Source organism: Macadamia integrifolia, chromosome 4 (genome assembly GCF_013358625.1).
Source record: "Macadamia integrifolia cultivar HAES 741 chromosome 4, SCU_Mint_v3, whole genome shotgun sequence".
Classification (NCBI taxonomy): domain Eukaryota; kingdom Viridiplantae; phylum Streptophyta; class Magnoliopsida; order Proteales; family Proteaceae; genus Macadamia; species Macadamia integrifolia.
In genome coordinates this window covers 30,504,772-30,524,298 of record NC_056560.1, presented here as the reverse complement: position 1 = coordinate 30,524,298, position 19,527 = coordinate 30,504,772, and the positions used below count along the sequence as shown (strand labels likewise).

The window sequence follows — 19,527 nt, the reverse complement described above, 5'->3', positions numbered from 1 at the left end:
TAAACCTAACAACCTTACAACTGATAACTAAATAACAGAAAATAAAAAGGGGAAAGGGACAGTTCGATGGAGGATTAGAAAGGGGGAAGGAAGTGGTCGGATTGGGTATCTCACCCCACTATTTCACCCTCCCAAATAACAGCTCTCTCAGATAAGAGTTCACACTCAATTTGCACTTAAATCAACTTGTCTTTCTATTCAATCGATGGCCTCTTTATAGGCATTAATTCTACAAGAAGGGGAACTCCTAACCAGTTAGAAACTCATGGGATTAAAGGCCCAATACATATATAACCCAACCCATGGCTTATTTCCAATAAAATAAACTCTGTTAAGTGACTTATTTGCATCACCCCCTCATAGGAGTCTCACCTAAGCCCTCTTGAGTTACACAAGAAAATACTCAGATCTATGCCTGAAAACTCATTGGCTGCCTTTGAAAGCAGCCAAGATTTGCATTATATGAGGTGGAAATCTTGAGTACAGCACAGTAACATTAAAGAGACTCAGAATTCCAAACCCCTTCGGAATTTCCATACATAGATTACAGATCCCAGACATAGAAATCTACTCCCAAGACATAGAAAAATGTTCCCAAGACATAGAAAACTGATAATTGGAAGGCATGTAATGTTGCCTTGGAAGATGAAAATGCATAGAAAAAACTACTAGAATATGGACTCTAACTATACTAATGAAGTAGATTTCGTTTTCCTAATTTCTACCCATATATTAGGCACATTAAAGTGGCATATTATAATGAGAACCCATGGGATCAAAGGCCCAACATCTACATAACCCAACACAAGGCTTATTTCCAATAAAATAAGCCTTTTAGATGACTTACCTACATCAATTTTCCTTTCACTGTAGTATTTTTGAGGAGCCGGGAGGGCTTTTAGTTGTGAGTTTTGCAATGATATGAAGTCTTATTAGATGAGTCCCTAGGTATTGAGGATGCCCTCCGTTACTGGTATGCAAACATGTATATCCTTTTTATCTTTTAATTTGATTAATGGTAGGTAGATTCTTATTTTCCTAATCATTAACGAACATTGTCACAACCAAGAAAAGCAAGAAGGATTACACTTTCAATTATCTTTCTGCAACTCTGTCTGAAGTTTATAACCAATAAGAAAATACAAAAAGAGAAAAGAGAGAGAGAGAGAGAGAATCATACTAGGTATTTCAACATCCGAAGGCTAAAACCCTTTGTATTGGAAAGATGATCCACAAGGCGGCCAGGTGTTCCCACCTATGAAGGTAAAATAGTCAACAAAAAAAAAAAGAGTACCTGTTTAAAATTTGTTCAAGCCACAACATATGAATATAGATGCAGATATTGCTGATAAGCTAGAAATTTATGGATTTAGAAACAAAGCCACAATAAATAGGTTTCTCAACCACAAGATGAATAGTGATAAAGAAGATAATGTAGACAAATATATAAATTAAGAACACTATAAGAAATATATATCTAAAAGATTAATGAATCACTCGAAAATATTTTAGCATGTCTGCCACTTGTTACTGAATTAATTGGAGATCTAGACATAGTCTGGAATTACCATAGACCCCCCAACTTTTTTCCAAATAAAAAGCAGATTCCAACTATTGTATGGTTTCCAGAAAACTAATCGAAAAAGTATGAATCACACAAATTCTCTGTAATGCTGTACATTTATGTGATTATGATAGCTCTGTTAGAACATGAAACTATCAACATTGTTATGGGAGGAAAAAAACTTCACTTGCTTTCATTCATCGTCATATGTAATGCTTTTGGTATAGATCTATTTAATTATGCATCCAATATGATGTTTTGTGAAAAAGGGTATTAAGATTTTAATTCCAGATAATTTACTTAGAAAACTGTAAAGGATGTAATGGAAGTTGGAATAAATCATGAAATATATAACAACTTAGACATAAGTTCCATTCGCTATAACTATATATATAAACAAGAAATAGTAAGCACCAAATGCAATCAATTTGGAAAGAACTTATGTCTACTTACACAGTACATGCAACACACGGTACATGAGAAAATTTCAGTCAAAACTGATGCTCAAAGACAAAAATTTGGCTAATTCTGATGTCAGGGTTAGAAATAGGAATGAAAAATAATTCTGGTTACTTCTTAAACCATTAGCCACAGGAAAAAAAAAATACACTTGGCCTATACCAGGAGGTGTGAGAAAATCTAGTGAATGATCAAAATAATAATATTTAAGAATAGAATATAATAGAAGGAATATATTTTGCTTTGCAAACGAAAAAAAAAATCCTACTCTTTGATTTCGCAAAAAAAGAAACAATGAGAAAATCAAAATTTTCAAACATGTAGAGATCCATGTTCATGAGATTTAGACAAACGACAAATGAAGTACATTGATTAAAAATAATGGGGAAAAGGTTCTCTGAACCACTAGTGCGGCATCCAACGGCATTTTTGTCTCTCTCTCTCTCTCTCACACACGAAATGACATCGCTGCCCTCCAATGGGCAATTCCATGTTGCCGCACCTCATTGGTGTGCTCCTCAATGCTGCTTTCTCAGAGAACCCTCTTTCAAAAAAAAAATATATATATATATATATATACCATGGCTCACGTAAACACTTACAACAACCTGCGGCCGCTTGGCAAGTGCAATTGCCTGTTGCATCATATCAACCCCTCCGACAACCTGCATCAGAAGTTTTAGGCAGGAAAACTTAAGAAGACAGAGGGAAGACATAAAAACTTATATTAATGAATACTTTTTTCTTTTCTTTTTTTTTGTCCCTCGACATTGTTTTCATAGTCCTACAAATATATTTTCTGTAGTGAATTTATCCTTCATATGCATTTCACCTTATCCCCGTAAGGATACACATATGTTACCCTCCCCATGTACTGGACCCTAAAGGTCATCCAAATTCCAAATGGTTGTTTCCAGGGCAGCCTACAGAGCATAGTCTTCAAGAAAAACTTGCTCAAAGCACAGAAGGTTGTGGAACTATTTTGTATAGGAAGGGAATGGATCTCTTTTAAGGGGTTCAATGGTCAAACCTAATACCCTTTTCATGGTGAATCATGCCTTCTCTAATACACCTATAGCTCTAGACAGAAGGCTGAGTTGAAAGGATTAGTTCTGGGAATATGTAGAACAACTTGGTAATAACCAACTGTTTCAAATGTAAATATTATTACCTTGATTACTCTGGAAGTGTTACAAGAGTGAAGGCTCATTTGAATATCTTCTTTACTTGAAATGTGTCACCGAAGTTGATATATGGTGCTTGGATTTTAAATTTTGGAATGTGTTGTGGAATTTAAAATGGGTGCTTGATAATATCATTGCTTTGAACTTTGAATATAGACACTTAGATAATAATTCCTCAATTTATGGGCCTATATTGCCCCTTTTTGTACCGTACTTGAAAAATCTATAAGTTTAATATGATTACCGTCCATTTTCATTTTTTCTTTTTTTTTCCAAAATGTTTGATCTTTGTTTCACCATCCCATTTGCTTTTTCAGCTATTTTAAATGTACCATCCTGAACAAAGTTTTTTGCTGTTCCCAATTTAACTATGGCCCAAGCCAAGGAGAACAAGGTTCAAACCTGGCCTTCAGTTCCATAGAATTATTTTGGCATTTATTTATTTACTTGGGGATATTTAAGTAATTGGGATTTTATAGGAGTTAGATAACAATGGGAGTCATTATGAAATGGAGTTGTTTTAGTTATGGAGTCTGAGTAGGATCTTTTTTATTTTTTTGTCTATATATGCATGTAATCGTAACATAAACTCTCAGCAAGGTTTAAGATCTCGCTCCCCCCCCCCCAAAAAATCTTGCTAATCCAAAAAAGAGAGATATCGCCGGAATCATGTATTTTTTTCCTGTCGACTCGGCGGTTGGTAGGCCATATTATCTTCGTAGCTCCTGAAACTAGATATTTACCCTATTTAAATCAAACCTAAATGGTATTTTGACTTCGTACCCTATGTAAGTAGTCTATGATTGTTCAGACCCTAGGTATGCTCAATTCCACAATCAACACATAACACAACATAATCATAAGAACTTAAAAGACATCATAGTTAATTACTTAATTGTTTAACAATTAACACTGATGACTGATGACTGATGACTGATGACTGAAGAGTCACATTCACATACATTGAAAATTTCGAAAAACCAAAATTGAGTCTTTCGCTTGTAGGATATTTTAGGATCTTATTTCTATTTTCATGTAATCCTTTATTTTTGGTAACTTAGGTAAGAGATGGCTACTAGGATTTAGTTTCTAATTAATTTGAGTTTCTGAATTAGAGTAGGTTTCCTTTTATGTTAGTTTTCTTTTACTATTTAAACGCTTGTAACCGTTCAATTAGAGGACAGATTTGAAGAACAATGAATTGAGTTAATGTTTGAGAGCCTTAAGGTTGTGTGCGTGATTCTCCTCCCCCCCCCTTCTTGTGCCAATCTCCTCTCTCTCCCTGCAACTCAGGGGTTCTTCCTTATCTCTACTGGCCCTCCATCAATTGGTATCAGAGCCGAAAGATCCCGTCTGTCCTCCCCATCATTCTCTTCTTCCATGTTTCTTTCCCTTAGCATGCCCAGTTATGCCGAGAACTGAGAGACAAAAAAAAAAAAACTCTGTTGAAACCCAAACCCCACCCCTGTGCCTCATCGAGCACAACCCCCATATGTCCATTCCACCCTGTGACCCTCGATTGGAACCCTCCCTTCTTCCTAGGGTTTCGATAAAAAAAAAAAAAAATTCATCTGTTCAAAATAGGAAAAGTTGAACCATTCCCACAACAAAACCCCATCGTCCTCCTTTTCCCTCCCACTTCAATCAACCCATCTCCTCCCTAGGTTCTGCCAGCAGTGACCAGAAAAAAGAAAAAGAGTGGAAGCAAGAGAGCTTGAATCAAAACAAAAAAGGAAAAGAAGAAGAAGAGAGAGTAGATAGAGTAGACCGAAACAGAAAAGAAAGAAAGAAGAGAAAAAAAAAAAAAAAAAGGAAGAAGATGAAGAAGGGAAGAGAAGAGAGAGAAAAGGAGAAAATACCTAATTTCAGGAGTTTCCACAGTTGAAGCTCCCTGGAGTTCCGCCGTTGTTTCCCACTGTCGAAGTCGTGAGGCTCTTTTCCTTCTCGCATCAGAGCACCCACGATCTCCCACGTCGTTGGCTTCACTGGTTCTCCATCTCTGAGAGGGCAGCAAACCTTCTTTTTTGTTTCTCTTTGTCGGTAACAACCCACAACCCCACGACTTGCCCTTTCTTAATTATTTCTTCTGTTATTCCTCAAATACCCCTCCCTTCCTCCTTTTTCCTTTTCTATCCTAATTTTTTCTTTAATTTCAAAGTTTGCCCCCACCCATACGTGACCTTCCTTCCTTTGTGTTTAGAATAGCATTCCCCATATTTACAATCGTGCCATCCTCCTTTACAAGTTCCATATATTTACTAATTTGCCATTAGCTTTGCTTCAAGTGTTCTCTTGCCATTGTGGGTTCATAGTTATTCCAGAGAATAAATTTGGTCGTTGGATCTAGCTCTTTTATTGGATATTCGTCAACAGATACAACCGGTACGAGAAAAGCTCGATGAGATTCAACGACACTGCAAGGACATCAAAGACCTAGCATTTGTCACATATGATTATATCCACTCTACCTTTAACTACGTGAGCTCAACCATTGAGCAATAGGTAGACGAGACGGAAGATGGGTCACCAATGGTGGTAGATGAGATGGCATTGTTGGAAACTGAAGATCAACTTGTAGAAAATTTTAACTCGATTGAACTCTCCAATGAACCGATCGATTTTATTTTCCCGAGTCACTACTTCACCAATGAGCTTCGCGTTGTGGATTTCATAGCATTCGATCATGGTTTAGATGGTGACTTCATACAGGCAAGGACGGACGCTGATCGATTGGTGTTGATTCTCCCATTCTACAAAACTCGTAGACGAGTTTTTCTCAACATCGGGGGAATTGATGTAGATACGCACCCATGGAGCGATCTATGCCCATCTAGGCATCCAGCGAGAGATGCACCGGACCCATATTGAGTCTTTCGCTAATAGGATATTTTAAGATCTTATTTCTATTTCCATGCAATCCTTTATTTTTGGTAACTTAGGTAGGAGATAGCTTCTAGGATTTAGTTTCCAATCAATTTGAGTTTCCAAATTAGAATAAGTTTCCTTTTAACGTTGGTTTTCTTTTACTATTTAAATGCTTATAATCATTCAATTAGAGGATAGATTTGAAGAACGATGAATTGAGTTAATGTTTGAGAGCCTTAGGGTTGTGTGTGATTCTCCTCCCCCCTTCTTGTGCGTGATGCAGTTGGGCGATGGATTTAGAAACATCTTTTATTTACTTTCCTTTTTTTTATAGTATTAGTATGGTAGATTTTCAATTGAGTGAGATTTTATTTCTATTTTAATTAGATGCAATATTTGTTTCAAATAGGAAAGTATGTATGTTTTCAGTCTGTAAATAGATTTATTAAACTCAACTGAGAATTAGAATTAAATGAAACTGAAATTACATTTTGGATGAAATTATGGTTGTTGTGGGCTACTTATCTCTCGTTCTCCTTCTCTGAAGTTCTCTCTCTAAACTCTTCTTTTCTTTCCTTCTTATCTTCTTATTTTCTCTGACATTTTCCCTATTTCTTTGCTGATTACTTCCCAAACCTGAGAATACCCTGTTTTGGGCAGTATTTCCAACCCTAGTATTGGAGAACGATCTCTATGGATACTCCTCAGATGAACCTGAGATTTAGGGCATGAGAACCTCTATCATAGGCGACCTAAACCCTTGCCCTTCCGCCCCAAAGATCTTTCTAGTCGTGAGGAACAAAACCTGCAGCAAAGCTGAACCAAAACCTGCCGCTAGTTCTCAGTTGCAGGTGCCATAGCTCCTCTTTGTGAGTTGTTCTGTGGTCCCTACCTGCTGGATTCAAGAGAGCACTAGGTGCTCAGCCGACAAGGTGTGGTGAAGTTCTCTCAAGCTGGTCTACTGCCTTAGCTGGTTCGATCGTGAGGAAGAAGAAGAGAGGTTTTATTGTTTATACCTATAATTTTTGGTTATTACAAATAAGCCCCCCAACTTTTAAGTTCTTTATTAACTACCCCCCTCCTAACTAGTTTGCAAAATTACCCTTACTTCACTCTTTAATTCATTATTGTTCCCCAAGTAATTTAGCTCTTCCTAAGGAACCTTATACTGTTTACAACATTCACAATTCTGCCATTCTATTCTTGGGTTGAGTTATTCAGTGATTGGGCAGACCCCTAAGCAATCCAATATCAATCCTTGGAGCTCGAATCCGCATCATTGAATTTTATAAATTATTCTGTTAAAAGTGTTTCTTGCATGGACTTGTGATGGTCTGCGGGCAGATTGGTTCCTCTCCTTCTCTTTGCATGGACTTTTCATGCTTAGCCAGGCTGTAAAGATTTCGTTATCTTATTTCTCCCTTCATAAAAAGTAGGTTGGGTGATGGATTGTCTTGGTTGTGTATCACACCTGAGGAAGACTTTCCATGCTTAGTGGGGCTGTCAAGAATTCGTTATCTCATTCCTCCCTTCATAAAAAGTAGGTTGGGTGATGGATTGTCTTGGTTGTGTATCACACCTGAGGAAGAGAAATCGATGTGATGTTGCACAGAGAAGGAGAGGAACCAATCTGCCCGCAGACCATCACAAGTCCATGCAAGAAACACTTTTAACAGTTGAGAAACCGAGTTCTGTTTTACTGCCAGGAGGGATAGGTTTCAGAGAAATTTTAATTAAATTTTGGCGGCTGCTGGCTTGGGTGTTTGTTGAGTAGAATCAAGTCCAATGGTTTAGCAACCTTGTCCTGAAATTCGAATCGAACAGTGCTGTATCAGTTGATTTTTATCACCTGAAATCCCAGTAAATTACTACTGGTTTTCCATGTGTTTGTTCAGTCGAGAGGTTTGGAGTAAGAATCGTGGGCAATGTCTCCTTCCTAATCATTGTTTCCTAGGGGTTAGCAGTCTAATGATATAGCTGGTTTGGATTCTAGTTTTCTCTTTTGCCTCGAGCAAACCCTAAAACAGAACTTAAGTCAATGACAAGGTCAAAGTCAACCTTATCCGAAGGAGGTCAGATTCTGATCACTGTCCATAAACTGGTAGGATAGATAATCCCCAAAATAAAGCAATGTTTTAATAGTAAAATTTAAGTCAACAGTCAAAACAGTAAAATATACCCAAAATTAAGTGTTTCTCAGCAGATCTGTCTGAGCTTCAATGCCCTAAATTTTGGGCATAACCCAAGGGATAGATTCCCTTTTATTGTCAATCTCGTTTTCAACCAAAAGGCCCCAAAAACAGGGCTCCCACCAGCCTCTACTTGGGTATCCTTTGCCTGTGATTTAACTCCAACATCAAAAGTTCAAGGACAGCAGTAAAGGATGATGAGTAATCCTTCCAAACCCAAGTTAAATCAATCTCAGCAAACACCAATAACAAGAAGAGGAAGAAAACTTACGAGAGAAGAAAACAGAAAATATAGAGGAGGATATGACCTTTGATCTCCCACCAACAGGCCTGGATTAGAATCCCATCCGATCCCAAGAGTCTCCCACTCTCAGCAGCTCATTGGATGCCAAAAATAGGCTGCAATATGTTTATTTAAAAGAAAGACTCCCTAGCTAAGTAAGAAACCCCCCTACACTAGGTAAAGGTCTTTAATTTAAATAAATGAATAAACATGATTAACTAACCCTGTATGCCTAGCCTCTCTACCCATATTATAGGCTCATTAAAGTGAAAACACATTGGATCAAGGACCCAACACATACATAGCCCACCCCAAAGCTTATTTCGCCCATTTATGCCCAAAGCTTATTTCACTCATTTATGTGATTTAACTACACCACCTTACGTGCATTACATATCGTCTTTGAATCCAAAATCTAGTGTTACTTTCTACTTTTCTAGTGATAGTAATTCAGCCCCTGAAAAACCTCTAATGCAACACCAACAAAGGTCTACACGAGAAGGACCAAGAAGGCCGGCCCAAGTGGTTGACTGGGTCGACCAGATCTGGCCCATGATTTGGGCTAGTGATGCGGGGATATTAGATATTATTTAGTTGCTAATTTAGCCATATATTTAGTTTCTAAGTCATGTCCTAAGTAGTTTCCAATTTCAGTTTCAGATCTAGTTTCCCTTTTACAGTTTAAGTTTTAGTAACTTCATGTAACTAGTTTTTAGTAACTTAGTCTTTCTTAGTTTCTAAAATCTGAGTTACTATTATTTGTAATCTTCCCCATCATTATTATAAACAAAGAGAAGGGCAGCAATATAGCCCACAATTTTGATGAACAAAAAATATGCTGCTGTCACTGCTTCTCCTTGTGAGGATACTTTGTGTTTGATCAAAGTGTGGATTGGTGTATGATTCAACGACTCCTTGCAGCGTGAAGTCCAAGAGGTCTGCTTCAAGTTTATTATTCTCTTTAAGTTCTTCTCTATCCTCAAGGTGTAATCCCCAAAATTTTGGAACCTTAGAATATATATATATATATATACTTTTTATGCTTGCTTAAATATTTAAAGTTAGGGTGTATTTAATGACTTTATGAGTTAGCCTCGCGGTTAGTACCTTGACTAATTAGAGGTCCTAGGTTCAAATCTTGTTAGTATAGTAAATAAGGGAGCTTTATTTAATTGAAATTCTTTTCTTTTACTTCTAAGATTCTTTTATTTTATTTTTAAGATTCTCTCTTATTTATTTTTTAAAACGTTCTTTGTGGACCCCACCCCATTTACACAAAACATTAAGTTAGAAGAGTAAGAGAGAGAAGGGAGAAATGGAAGAAAACTGTGGGAAGAGAGAGATACGTGGGATATGAAAGAAAAGAAAAAATAAATAAATAAATAAAGGAAAGAAAACAAGACCATGAGAAAGAAAAGAAAGAAAGAAAGAAAGAAAGGAAGAAAGGGAGAACAGAATCGTGGAAAAGAAAGAAAGAAAGAAAAGGAGAAAGGAAGAAAGAGAGAACAAAATCATGGGAAAGAAAGAAAGAAAGGGAGAGGAAGAGGGATTTTGGAGTCTACTTCAGGTAATGATGTTCTCTTTTCTGCTGGTTTTCTTTTGGGACCCAATTGAGGTCTTATTTATCTTAGTTTAAGTTTTGGGTCACGGTATAGGATTTGTTGTACAGTTAGGGTTCTTGGGACCCATTAAGGTTTTTTTTTGGGACTCGATATAGGATCCAATATGGGACCCAAACCGTGACCCAAATCTGAAATTATTGATAAAGGTCTGAGATTTAATTTATTGGGAACATATATATATATATATATATATTTTTTATACTCAATATGGGATCCAATGAGGGACCCAAACCGTGACCCAAATCTGAAATTATTTATAAATATCTGAGATTTAATTCATTGGAAACATATATATATATATATATATATTTTTGGGACCCAATATGGGACCAAACCATGATCCAATATGGACCCAAACTGTGACCCAAATCTGATATTCTTTATAAGGTTTGGGATTTAATTCATGGGGACTATATGTATTATTTTTTGGAGACCCAAATTAAATTAACAATTATTAGGACCTTGTGGTGGTTAGATATGGCAAAGATTTTTCAGGATTCTCTGGGCTGCCTAAGAGGGGTAATTGGGAGACCTGAACTTGTATTTCCCTAATTGTTTACAATCCGACCGTTGACTTTTGGACATACTTTTGGGGTTAGTAGAGCCTTCTTAGGGGAAGTTTCAATCCGAAATTGGAGACCATATGTTCAGCGGATTGAAAGTAATTTCAAAATTACTTAAATCTGAAAGTTTCACTTTGAGATTGTAGTTTTCCTAATTACTCCTTGACCACTCAGATGATCATTCTCATCTTCGGAAGGGTGAGAGTTTGACCTATGTCTGGGAAAGTTGACTTTTTAGGTTGACTTTTGAGGAAAAAAGTGAAGTATTTGAATTAGTTTTGAACTGGGAGATTAATGGGAGATGTAATTAATTGCAAGTAGTGTTTGACGTGAGCATTCAGAGCTCGGAGGGTAAAAGTAGGAGACTTGCAAGCTGAGGTAAGTGGATTATAGTGGGGTTACACCACAGATGTGTGGCCAGATTATATGATGAAATGTTTTGTATGCTTGTATTTTATATTTATTCTGAATCGTGTTTATGTGTGATATGAATTCATAGGAGTGATTGAGAAGTGATGAAGCTGATTATTACTGTAATGTATATTGATGTGATTTTTTATGTGAAGATTTTACCTATGTGTTTTTAAAGAAAGTGATTTTGTGAATGTGTGAAAAGAGAGTGTGTGAGGGTACATAGACTACTCCGTACCAGACTAGAGGGGTGTCCCGTTGAGCAGTGGGACTTATACCCACTGTACACAGTGGTGTATATTTAGTCACAGAGTGGTGATAACAGTGTGATTGTATGATCGTGTGATTGTGGGGGCCGTGTTTCCCTCTCGTATTATGGGCGGTGGTGGCTTATTTCCCTCAGTGCCGGCTAAAGTGTGATAAAAATGATTTTTTTTTATATGATCGCATTTTAATTAAAAGTGTGGTTTTGAGAAATTAAAACTATTTGTTCCAACCGTTGTTTTTGACTGATGGTTTGCCCTGTGATGTGCTTTACTATTTTCCCTTACTAGGCTGTTGAGTTTAACCTATTATTTGAACATCACAGGTGATTGAGAGGAAGGTACGTGTGGAGTAGGCGTTCGAGGGCGACCTGAAGCTATTATCTGTTCATTTTATTTTATTAGATGTTTGTAGTAGGACGTGGATTTATGTAAACTCTGACAGAATGTTTTTATTTAAATTTGATAATGAACCTTAGATTGCCACCAGTAGGTAAGGTTTGGGATATTTTATCTATGAGTAGCTGTTTTATTTCGTTGACATTTGAATATTATGAGTTCACATATGCCTGTTTGTTTTGATGAATGTTTTGGATTGTTTGATTATTGCCCGCGAGGGCTGTACCCTTACCTGTATCTGGGTCTGGGTCTGGGTCATGACACAAGGATTAACACTGCTGCAACCAGGTATGTTCCATTCTGTTTCTGCCCAGAAATTTTCTGCAAAGCAGAGCTATCGGCCCTACTGGAAGAACCAAATCTGGTTGTCAGATTGACCCAGTTTTTTGGTCGAGTGTTCCCTATTGTCCCAGCAGGGTTCAACCCAACTTCTGGCTGGTTTTGTCCAGTCAGTTGTGAGTTATTAAAAATCACTGAATCCTTGTCTTTTAGTGACCTGCTGTGTCCAGAATTGAAATCGATTGCTGTGACTGCTGCTATACTGTTGTCTTAGGACTATGGATCATTATTCCTGTTGATTTGGACCTCTAAGAGTCATATGAAGCTCCTGGTTATGTTTATTTAATTACTGCTGTTCTGTCTTAATCAATACTGCTGGTCTGAGATCGATGGACTGCTGATTTATTATTGCTTTAGCTGATTTGCTATTGCTGGTATATTGGGTACTTGGTTGTTCTTTGGTTTACAAGATCTTGTTGTTTGGGTCTAATTTGATTGTTCAAATCAGTCCTACATTAACCTCGGGTCCCAAGAGAGAAACCATCAAAACTTGGTTTTATAGCTTCATCAGGAGGTCGGAGGCAGTTCGTTATTGCTCTATTATAATCCTCAATAGTATCAAGGGATCCTAGTCTCTACATATCTTTTCCCAAGCAATATTTTTGAAAGACTCTTCCACCTGAGCTGAAAAATAAACCTTAGCAATGATTGGACCAATCACCGCTTAGACCGCCATATAAATATCAAAAAACAGTCTCACATTTTGTTCTTCCCGCAAACACCAAAGGGAAACTAACAGAATCCCAGTCCCTATATATTTTCCTCTAAGTCATCTAGAAAGTAGCAAGGAAATGGTGCCAAACTAGTCTAGAGGAACAGGTGATCAACATATTCTCCCTCCTCCTTGCGCATCAGAATTTTACTTATCTTTTGAACTTTGTTCTCATTTTAGAACCCTTATTACTCATGTGGGTTGAGAACCCTAATTCTTAATCATATTTTCTGATTGAGGCCTTGTTTCTAGATCTACAACCTAGTGTAGTCCCACACTCCTACCCAAGCTTTACTCTATCATTTGAAGGCTCATTACCCCATGTTTGTCAATTGACCTGCATCAATTTTGGCCCATTGGGAACTAGTGATATGGTTTTCGCAACCAGGACTTTCCCAAAGTCTTCAAGGGGGGTAATGTAATTAGAGTCTCCCCTCCCTAAGTGGTGGTTGAGTCACATTTCTCCAATTGAAGGTCAAAAAATTTGTTCATGCCAAACTAAAATATTCAGTGAAATTTTGGTCAATTTCAATAAATTTCACATGTAAATTTCAATAGTCATTTCGTTCTGACCCTCGTTGAATGTTTGCCAAAATTTTGACGGAAAGTCAAACGTTCTGAAATTTCAAACCATGCTCCAATCAATATTTATTTGTATACACCGTAAGGAAACATGGGTTTATGCCTAGTGCACCTGGAAGTCATAGATCATGACTGCACTTCAGCCTCCATGGGAAATTCTAACCTATAAAGGGAGACCATAGTCGCATGTCAAATTTATGGCCCTCAATGTATCGTCCGCTACATGTTGCATATTTGCACTTGTAGTTTAACCATTCAACATCTTTCAAGGAAGGATTTTAACCTTTTTTTCTTTCCCTTATCTTGGCATATGTCAGAGTCCAATTGACACAAAAGCAGGGAAGATGGGGCTTACCTCTCATTGAAATTTGGACCCAACCGACATGCGACATGGCAGCTACTGCCTCAATGTTACTATAAAATACAGCATAGGTAGTTCCACATCCATGTTCCCTATTTACAAATGTGATATGAGGACTCACCACTGCACACTTTAAGCCAAAGCTAGAACCCAAAGCTTCAAATTGTTCGGCAATCTGAATTGCCAGTTCCCTAGAGTAGAATGAAAAAGAAAAATAAGAACAAGAAAGTCTGAGGAAAACGAGGATATAATTTTTTTCCCGAGTATGGATAACAAGAATAGCAAGATCTGTAATGAAACTAAAACCAGTTACAGCACAAACCTTGTCGGAGAGAGCACACAAGCAATGAATGCTTGTGATGCTTTTGGAGACTCTAAAAGAGACTGGATAATGGGGAGAGCAAAGGCTGCAGTCTTACCAGAACCCGTGGGGGCTAGTCCAATCAAATCTTTCCCTGATCCACAGAAGCCAAAGAATAGAACCAGCATTGCATAAATATACAAACAGAAAATTAAGTTTCGCAATAATAACAATACTAGAATAATTATGACAACAACAGCAATAACGACGATGATGTTGGTGTCATCATAGGAAAATATAACTATAGAACTTTAAAAATTGCATATATTTGTCTATTAGTTATGGCATCATCATCATAATTATTATTTTGATTATCACTATAACTATTACCTACTGTTATTTCAGAATAGTTAACCTACACTAACATGTAACTACCGACTTTTGAAGAAAAAAATATGTAAGCTGTACATTGTATAGGGCATATGTGAGAACAAGAACAAAGATTATCTAATAAATATATGGGCAAGGATAAAATTTCGGAAGCATAAAGACAAAAAAAAATACCATAGGTACGTAAAAGGAAATGAAAATGGTGGCGGTTTTTTCTGGAAATTCAAAATCCACCCCAAATTTAAATTATTCTTATGGAGAACCATTAACAATGGTTTACCTACTAAGGATAAAATATCCAAATGGCGGGATTTGGATCCGACCTGTGGGGGATGCAATAACTGTAGAGAGACTGTTTTCCATGCCTTATTTGAGTGTGAATTCGCCAAACGGGTCTGAGCCGCCGGACCTTTGGATTTCAAATCGGAACTCACCCCAGCCACAAATGTGAACAACATGATAATGTATTGTTTCAACTCTAGTCTAATACCTAAAAAAAAAATTCGAGTATGGTTCTTCACTATTTTTACGTTCACCACTTGCTTTATTTGGGAACACAGGAACAAAACCGAATTTAATGGGAAAAAACCTGATCTGGATCAAACAATCAAAAAGATTGAGTATTGGATCTCTTTTGGGATGACAAATCTTGAAACAGTACCACAATATGATTGGAGGCAATCTAGTATCACACCAAGCCCACAAAATAACACAAATATAATCATCATCACCAGTGTAAAGGACATAAAGGGGAAAACATCTGCATGGGCAATAGGATTTATATCATATGAGAAATGCCTATTAATGGAAGCTAATTTTTGCATGACAGGAAAAGATGGTGAGGCCGAAGCAATAGGCTTGATGCTAGGATTAATCAAGGCACAAGCATGGCGGATGGAAACAGAACAAGTGTGGAGCGATGCAAAGGAAATTGGGTGGCTACTTCAAAACAATCAGGACCTGTTACTCAACCTTTGGCCTAGAACTTTAGTAGCAATATGTAATGAATTAGACCATCTCCCTAGTTACCCTAACTTTCGTTTAATTACTAATATTAGCTATATGGATACCCTTAAAACTCTGGCTCGAGAAGCATTAGCCAAAAAACAGTATCAATCTATAGTGATGTAGTGCTCTGTTTTAGTAATATAATTTCTTGTTTCAATCAAAAAAAAAGGAAATGAAAATAAAAAGGATGCTAAACCTTGAAGTGCATGAGGAATAGCCTCAGCCTGAATCTTCGATGGGGTTTTCCAACCCAAGTTATCGCAGACCTCCGCCAGTTCTTCACAAACGCCCAAACCCTTGAATGTCTGTGTAACTTCGTTCTCTTCAGCCATTTCACACAACCTAGAAGAAACACATGAAACAAGGATTGAGAATAAAAATAATAAAATAAAAATAAAAATAAAAGTAATAATAATAATAACAGCCCTTTGCTTGTATGGAGGAGGAAAACTCCTTGTCACAATTAAGTAACCTAATGCACAGAAAACTCAGAAACCTCAACTGTAAAAAACATCCAAAACAAAACAAACGCAGGAATATGAGCAGGAAGTAGTATAAACCAGCAGGATTAGAGCATTACGGCAAAGGTAATTGAATCTTTTCTCCAAAATTGATGCTTGAATCGAACTTCACCTTCGAAACTACTGCCCTGAATTTATCGGTGAAGAGTGAAAACGTTGTTCTTCATGATTTCCAAGTCGAATTGTTTTGAGTATAGAGGACGATAAAATAACAGCACAAAATAGAAGAGCAAGCGAAAGCAAAGGCAGAATTAGGGAGAGAGAGCAGAGGTCTGTGGAGAATTATGAAATAAGCAACGATGGGTAACAACAGAGAGACATTCACCTGGGGTTTACAATCGGTCGGCCGGACAAGGCCATATCCTTGAACCATGAGCTAACTATTTAATGAATGAGTTGGTCTTGATGGTTCTAGTGTTGGGCTTGGTCGGGTTTTGAACTTTAATCAATCTTCTGTTAATCAGATTATAATCGGGCGGTAATACACTAATAAAACCTTTAAGTCATTACTTGTCTTAGATTTAAAATACTTTAATATATTTTAATAAACCATTAATAATTTAAAAAATATATTACACTTAATTATATTCAATAATTGATAAGAATATCAATATCTATTCTATCAAAAAAAAAATTCAAAAAATTATATAAACGATCGGGCCAAATCGGGCTTGTAATCGGGCGGGGAGAATCAAGCGCTCGCTAGGCTTACCCCTTGCACTATGTATTACCTGTTTATGAGCACGTTGGGCATGAGCCCAACACGTTTAATAATTGGTGCATGTCGGGCCCGATCGGTCTAACAGGTGCGAGCTTGGGATTGAGACTCCTAGTTTCACCCAAAAAAGGAAATTTACCATGCCACCCTTTAAGAATGTCACTATTAACAAAACTTATACCTTAAGTGTTAAAATCAACTGAGTTTCTTTTTAAAATACCAAAATACACCCTCATAAAAAGTAAATTACCAACATTACCCTTTACGTATTTACCAATATAGATTCTACCACGTAAAAGGAATTCATGTGAGAAAGAGAGGTGTGTGATCTATACATCATGGAGGAGGTGGGTTATTCTACAACCAAACATCTATACAGAAATGGAATCTGAAAAGGTATTTTGGAAAATACAAAAGCCTAGGAAGATATTTATGAATCATAGGGGGAAGGAGTTATTCTACATCCAAATTTGTTAAAGATAGGAATCCTATTTATAAAAGAATAAAGACAGAAAAAACCAAGAGAAATTAAGGGTTCCCTTCAATAAATAAAGAAAACATTAATCAATATTAATATCAGTAGGAGAATATTGATAGAAGAAGGGGAAGGATAGCATCTACTACCTATCGATTGATTTCTCTAGACGATCACCTATATACAATTACTACATGCGGTTCAATGTCTTCAAAGGAACTCAATGAGAGGAAACTGATAAAAAAAAGGGAGGAAAACGAATCCCAACACCTTTGGAAGAAAAATTCCTGAAAACCATCAGACCCTAGAGCTTTGAAGGGGCCAACGGAAAAGACAACATTTATGATTTTCGTAGGTGTCGATAGAGCAGTCAACAGTGAAAAGTCATGGTTTTCCAAAGGAAAAAACAGACATTCAATAAACAAGGGGTCCAAAGTATTTGTGTTACACCCGTGCCCTAATCCTGTCTAATTTGAATTGTCATGCTAGGTCTCGGACCGAAAGTGGGAAGTAACACCGGGTATTGGCTCGCGGCAACAGATTGTCAAAGAGGGAAGGATGACCCCACCTGCAAGTGTATCTCCTGTCTGTCCAACTGATGGGGATTCAAGCTCCCTGATCGCGGATAGTAAGTGACCCAACACCCCACTCACAAATCCCCGCGTGCACCAAAATTGTCGGAAGACCAAGAACACAGCCTGGAGCAACTACTTGTGTGAGACCAACTGGTGGATAGCAAGCAGTCACCAGAAACAGCCTAGGCCTGTTTTCGCTGACCTATTTCCGCTAGTCATTTAGGCTACTATTTGGGTTTTGATGCCTGTGGGTTCCAACACCCGCATCGTGAATAACCCTGGATGATTCTAAATACTTCCCCACACATTCCTTATGATGTGTGCACCCTATGGACCAAGGGGTTGGGTCCACGTGCCTCGAAAGTCAGATTAATATACTCGGACAGGATTGGACTCACACTTGCTCCCGGCTATGTGCATCCTTGCTGAAATCCTTACCGGAGGTAAATGCTACCTCTCCTACCACTCTCTCTCTTCATTTTGAGCTAGGGCAAGCTAGATATAGATGGAATCTTGGCCCATATACCTTCTAGAGCTCGGGTATTACGTATTTCACCTCCCCGATGCTATTATCGAGCTCAAACTGTGTTCGGTGAGCTCCGACAATAAGTTAGACCAAATGATCATCTAGGGTTTCGATCGACGTATCTCCCAAATGGCCTAGTGGAATCAGGATTTTAATGGGTTAAAATTATACTAGGAACATCCCCCAAAAACTCTACGGAGCAAATCCCGAAGATCATGCACGAGCCGAAAAGCCCCAAATCTCATGGGTAGCTTTTATACTGCTAGCGAAGACACTGGCTCTGTTTTCGCTAGCATGTTTCAGACTTAGGAGCTCTCTGTTACCTTCACCGGAAACACCTCTGATGTTTCCGGTGAAAAGTGAGTGTTTCCGATGACAGTACTATCAATGTAGGACTTTGTCTGTGCCCTTTGGAGGGTAACCCCTGTGGGACCCTTCTGATGTTTCTGAGACATAATAACACTCGACTACGTTTGTGCCTAGGACAAAGAGTCACACGTAGCCTGAGGCTAGTAGCGAATTGAACAACCGGTGGCCAAACCTGAACCCCAATCCACACAAGCATAATCAAGGTAAGGGATGGTTACTTTTCTTTAATGAAATTTTAAAATATTAACAACTGTTTACATGCAATTGTATATTTAAATTAGAGAAAATTGCATTGCCACCCCCTGGACTTCGATCGTTATTCAATGCCACCCCCTGGACTTTTCGAAACGTCAAAGCCACCCTCTAAAAATTCAAAAAATTTCAAATTGGTCCCTGTCGTTAGCCGACCGTGAGAAATGAATGAAAACCATTTAGTTTTTTTATAATATACCCAAAATACCCCCACCTATTGTGAGAGGACAATATTGCCCTCTCTTTTATTTCCATCTCCTAAACCCATATCCCATCTCCCATCTCTCATCTCTCATCTCACTCCTCTCACTCACTCGGCCGGACAAGAAGGAGACGACGACACCCCCTGCAACTCGATTCTCTTCCCTCCGGCGTGCAATTCTATTCCCTCCGGCATGCGATTCTCCCCCCTCCGGCGTGCAAAGCTCTCCCCCCTCCGGCGTCCGAACCTCTATCCCAAGGTATGTAGGGTTCGGCTTCTTCTTCTTCCTTTCTAATTTAGGGTTCTTCTTGTCAAGTTAATCTAGGGTTTATGCACTTTGGAGTGGGGAAAAAAGAAAGTAAATTTTTTTCTTGGACTGTTGTTTGATGATCTA

At 37.8% G+C, this 19,527-nt stretch overlaps 1 protein-coding gene across 3 annotated transcripts; it reads right to left on the bottom strand.

The window, feature by feature from the left end:
• Window positions 1–1,147: 1,147 nt before the first annotated feature.
• On the bottom strand, window positions 1,148–16,415 carry LOC122075580 (DEAD-box ATP-dependent RNA helicase 10-like). 3 transcript variants are annotated; one of them, XM_042640652.1, is made up of 7 exons: window positions 16,342–16,413; window positions 16,076–16,144; window positions 15,692–15,837; window positions 14,119–14,251; window positions 13,918–13,987; window positions 2,626–2,688; window positions 1,148–1,255 (listed from the first exon to the last, which is right to left on the bottom strand). In XM_042640652.1, exons 1-7 carry the CDS (start codon window positions 16,374–16,376, stop codon window positions 1,175–1,177), a joined length of 597 nt encoding a protein of 198 aa, XP_042496586.1. In that variant the 5' UTR covers window positions 16,377–16,413; the 3' UTR covers window positions 1,148–1,174. The 3 variants fall into 3 exon arrangements, with proteins under 3 accessions (XP_042496586.1, XP_042496588.1, XP_042496587.1); XM_042640653.1 differs by having other exon boundaries at window positions 1,160–1,255; window positions 2,632–2,688; window positions 16,342–16,415; XM_042640654.1 differs by having other exon boundaries at window positions 16,129–16,393.
• Between the last annotated feature and the right edge of the window lie 3,112 nt (window positions 16,416–19,527).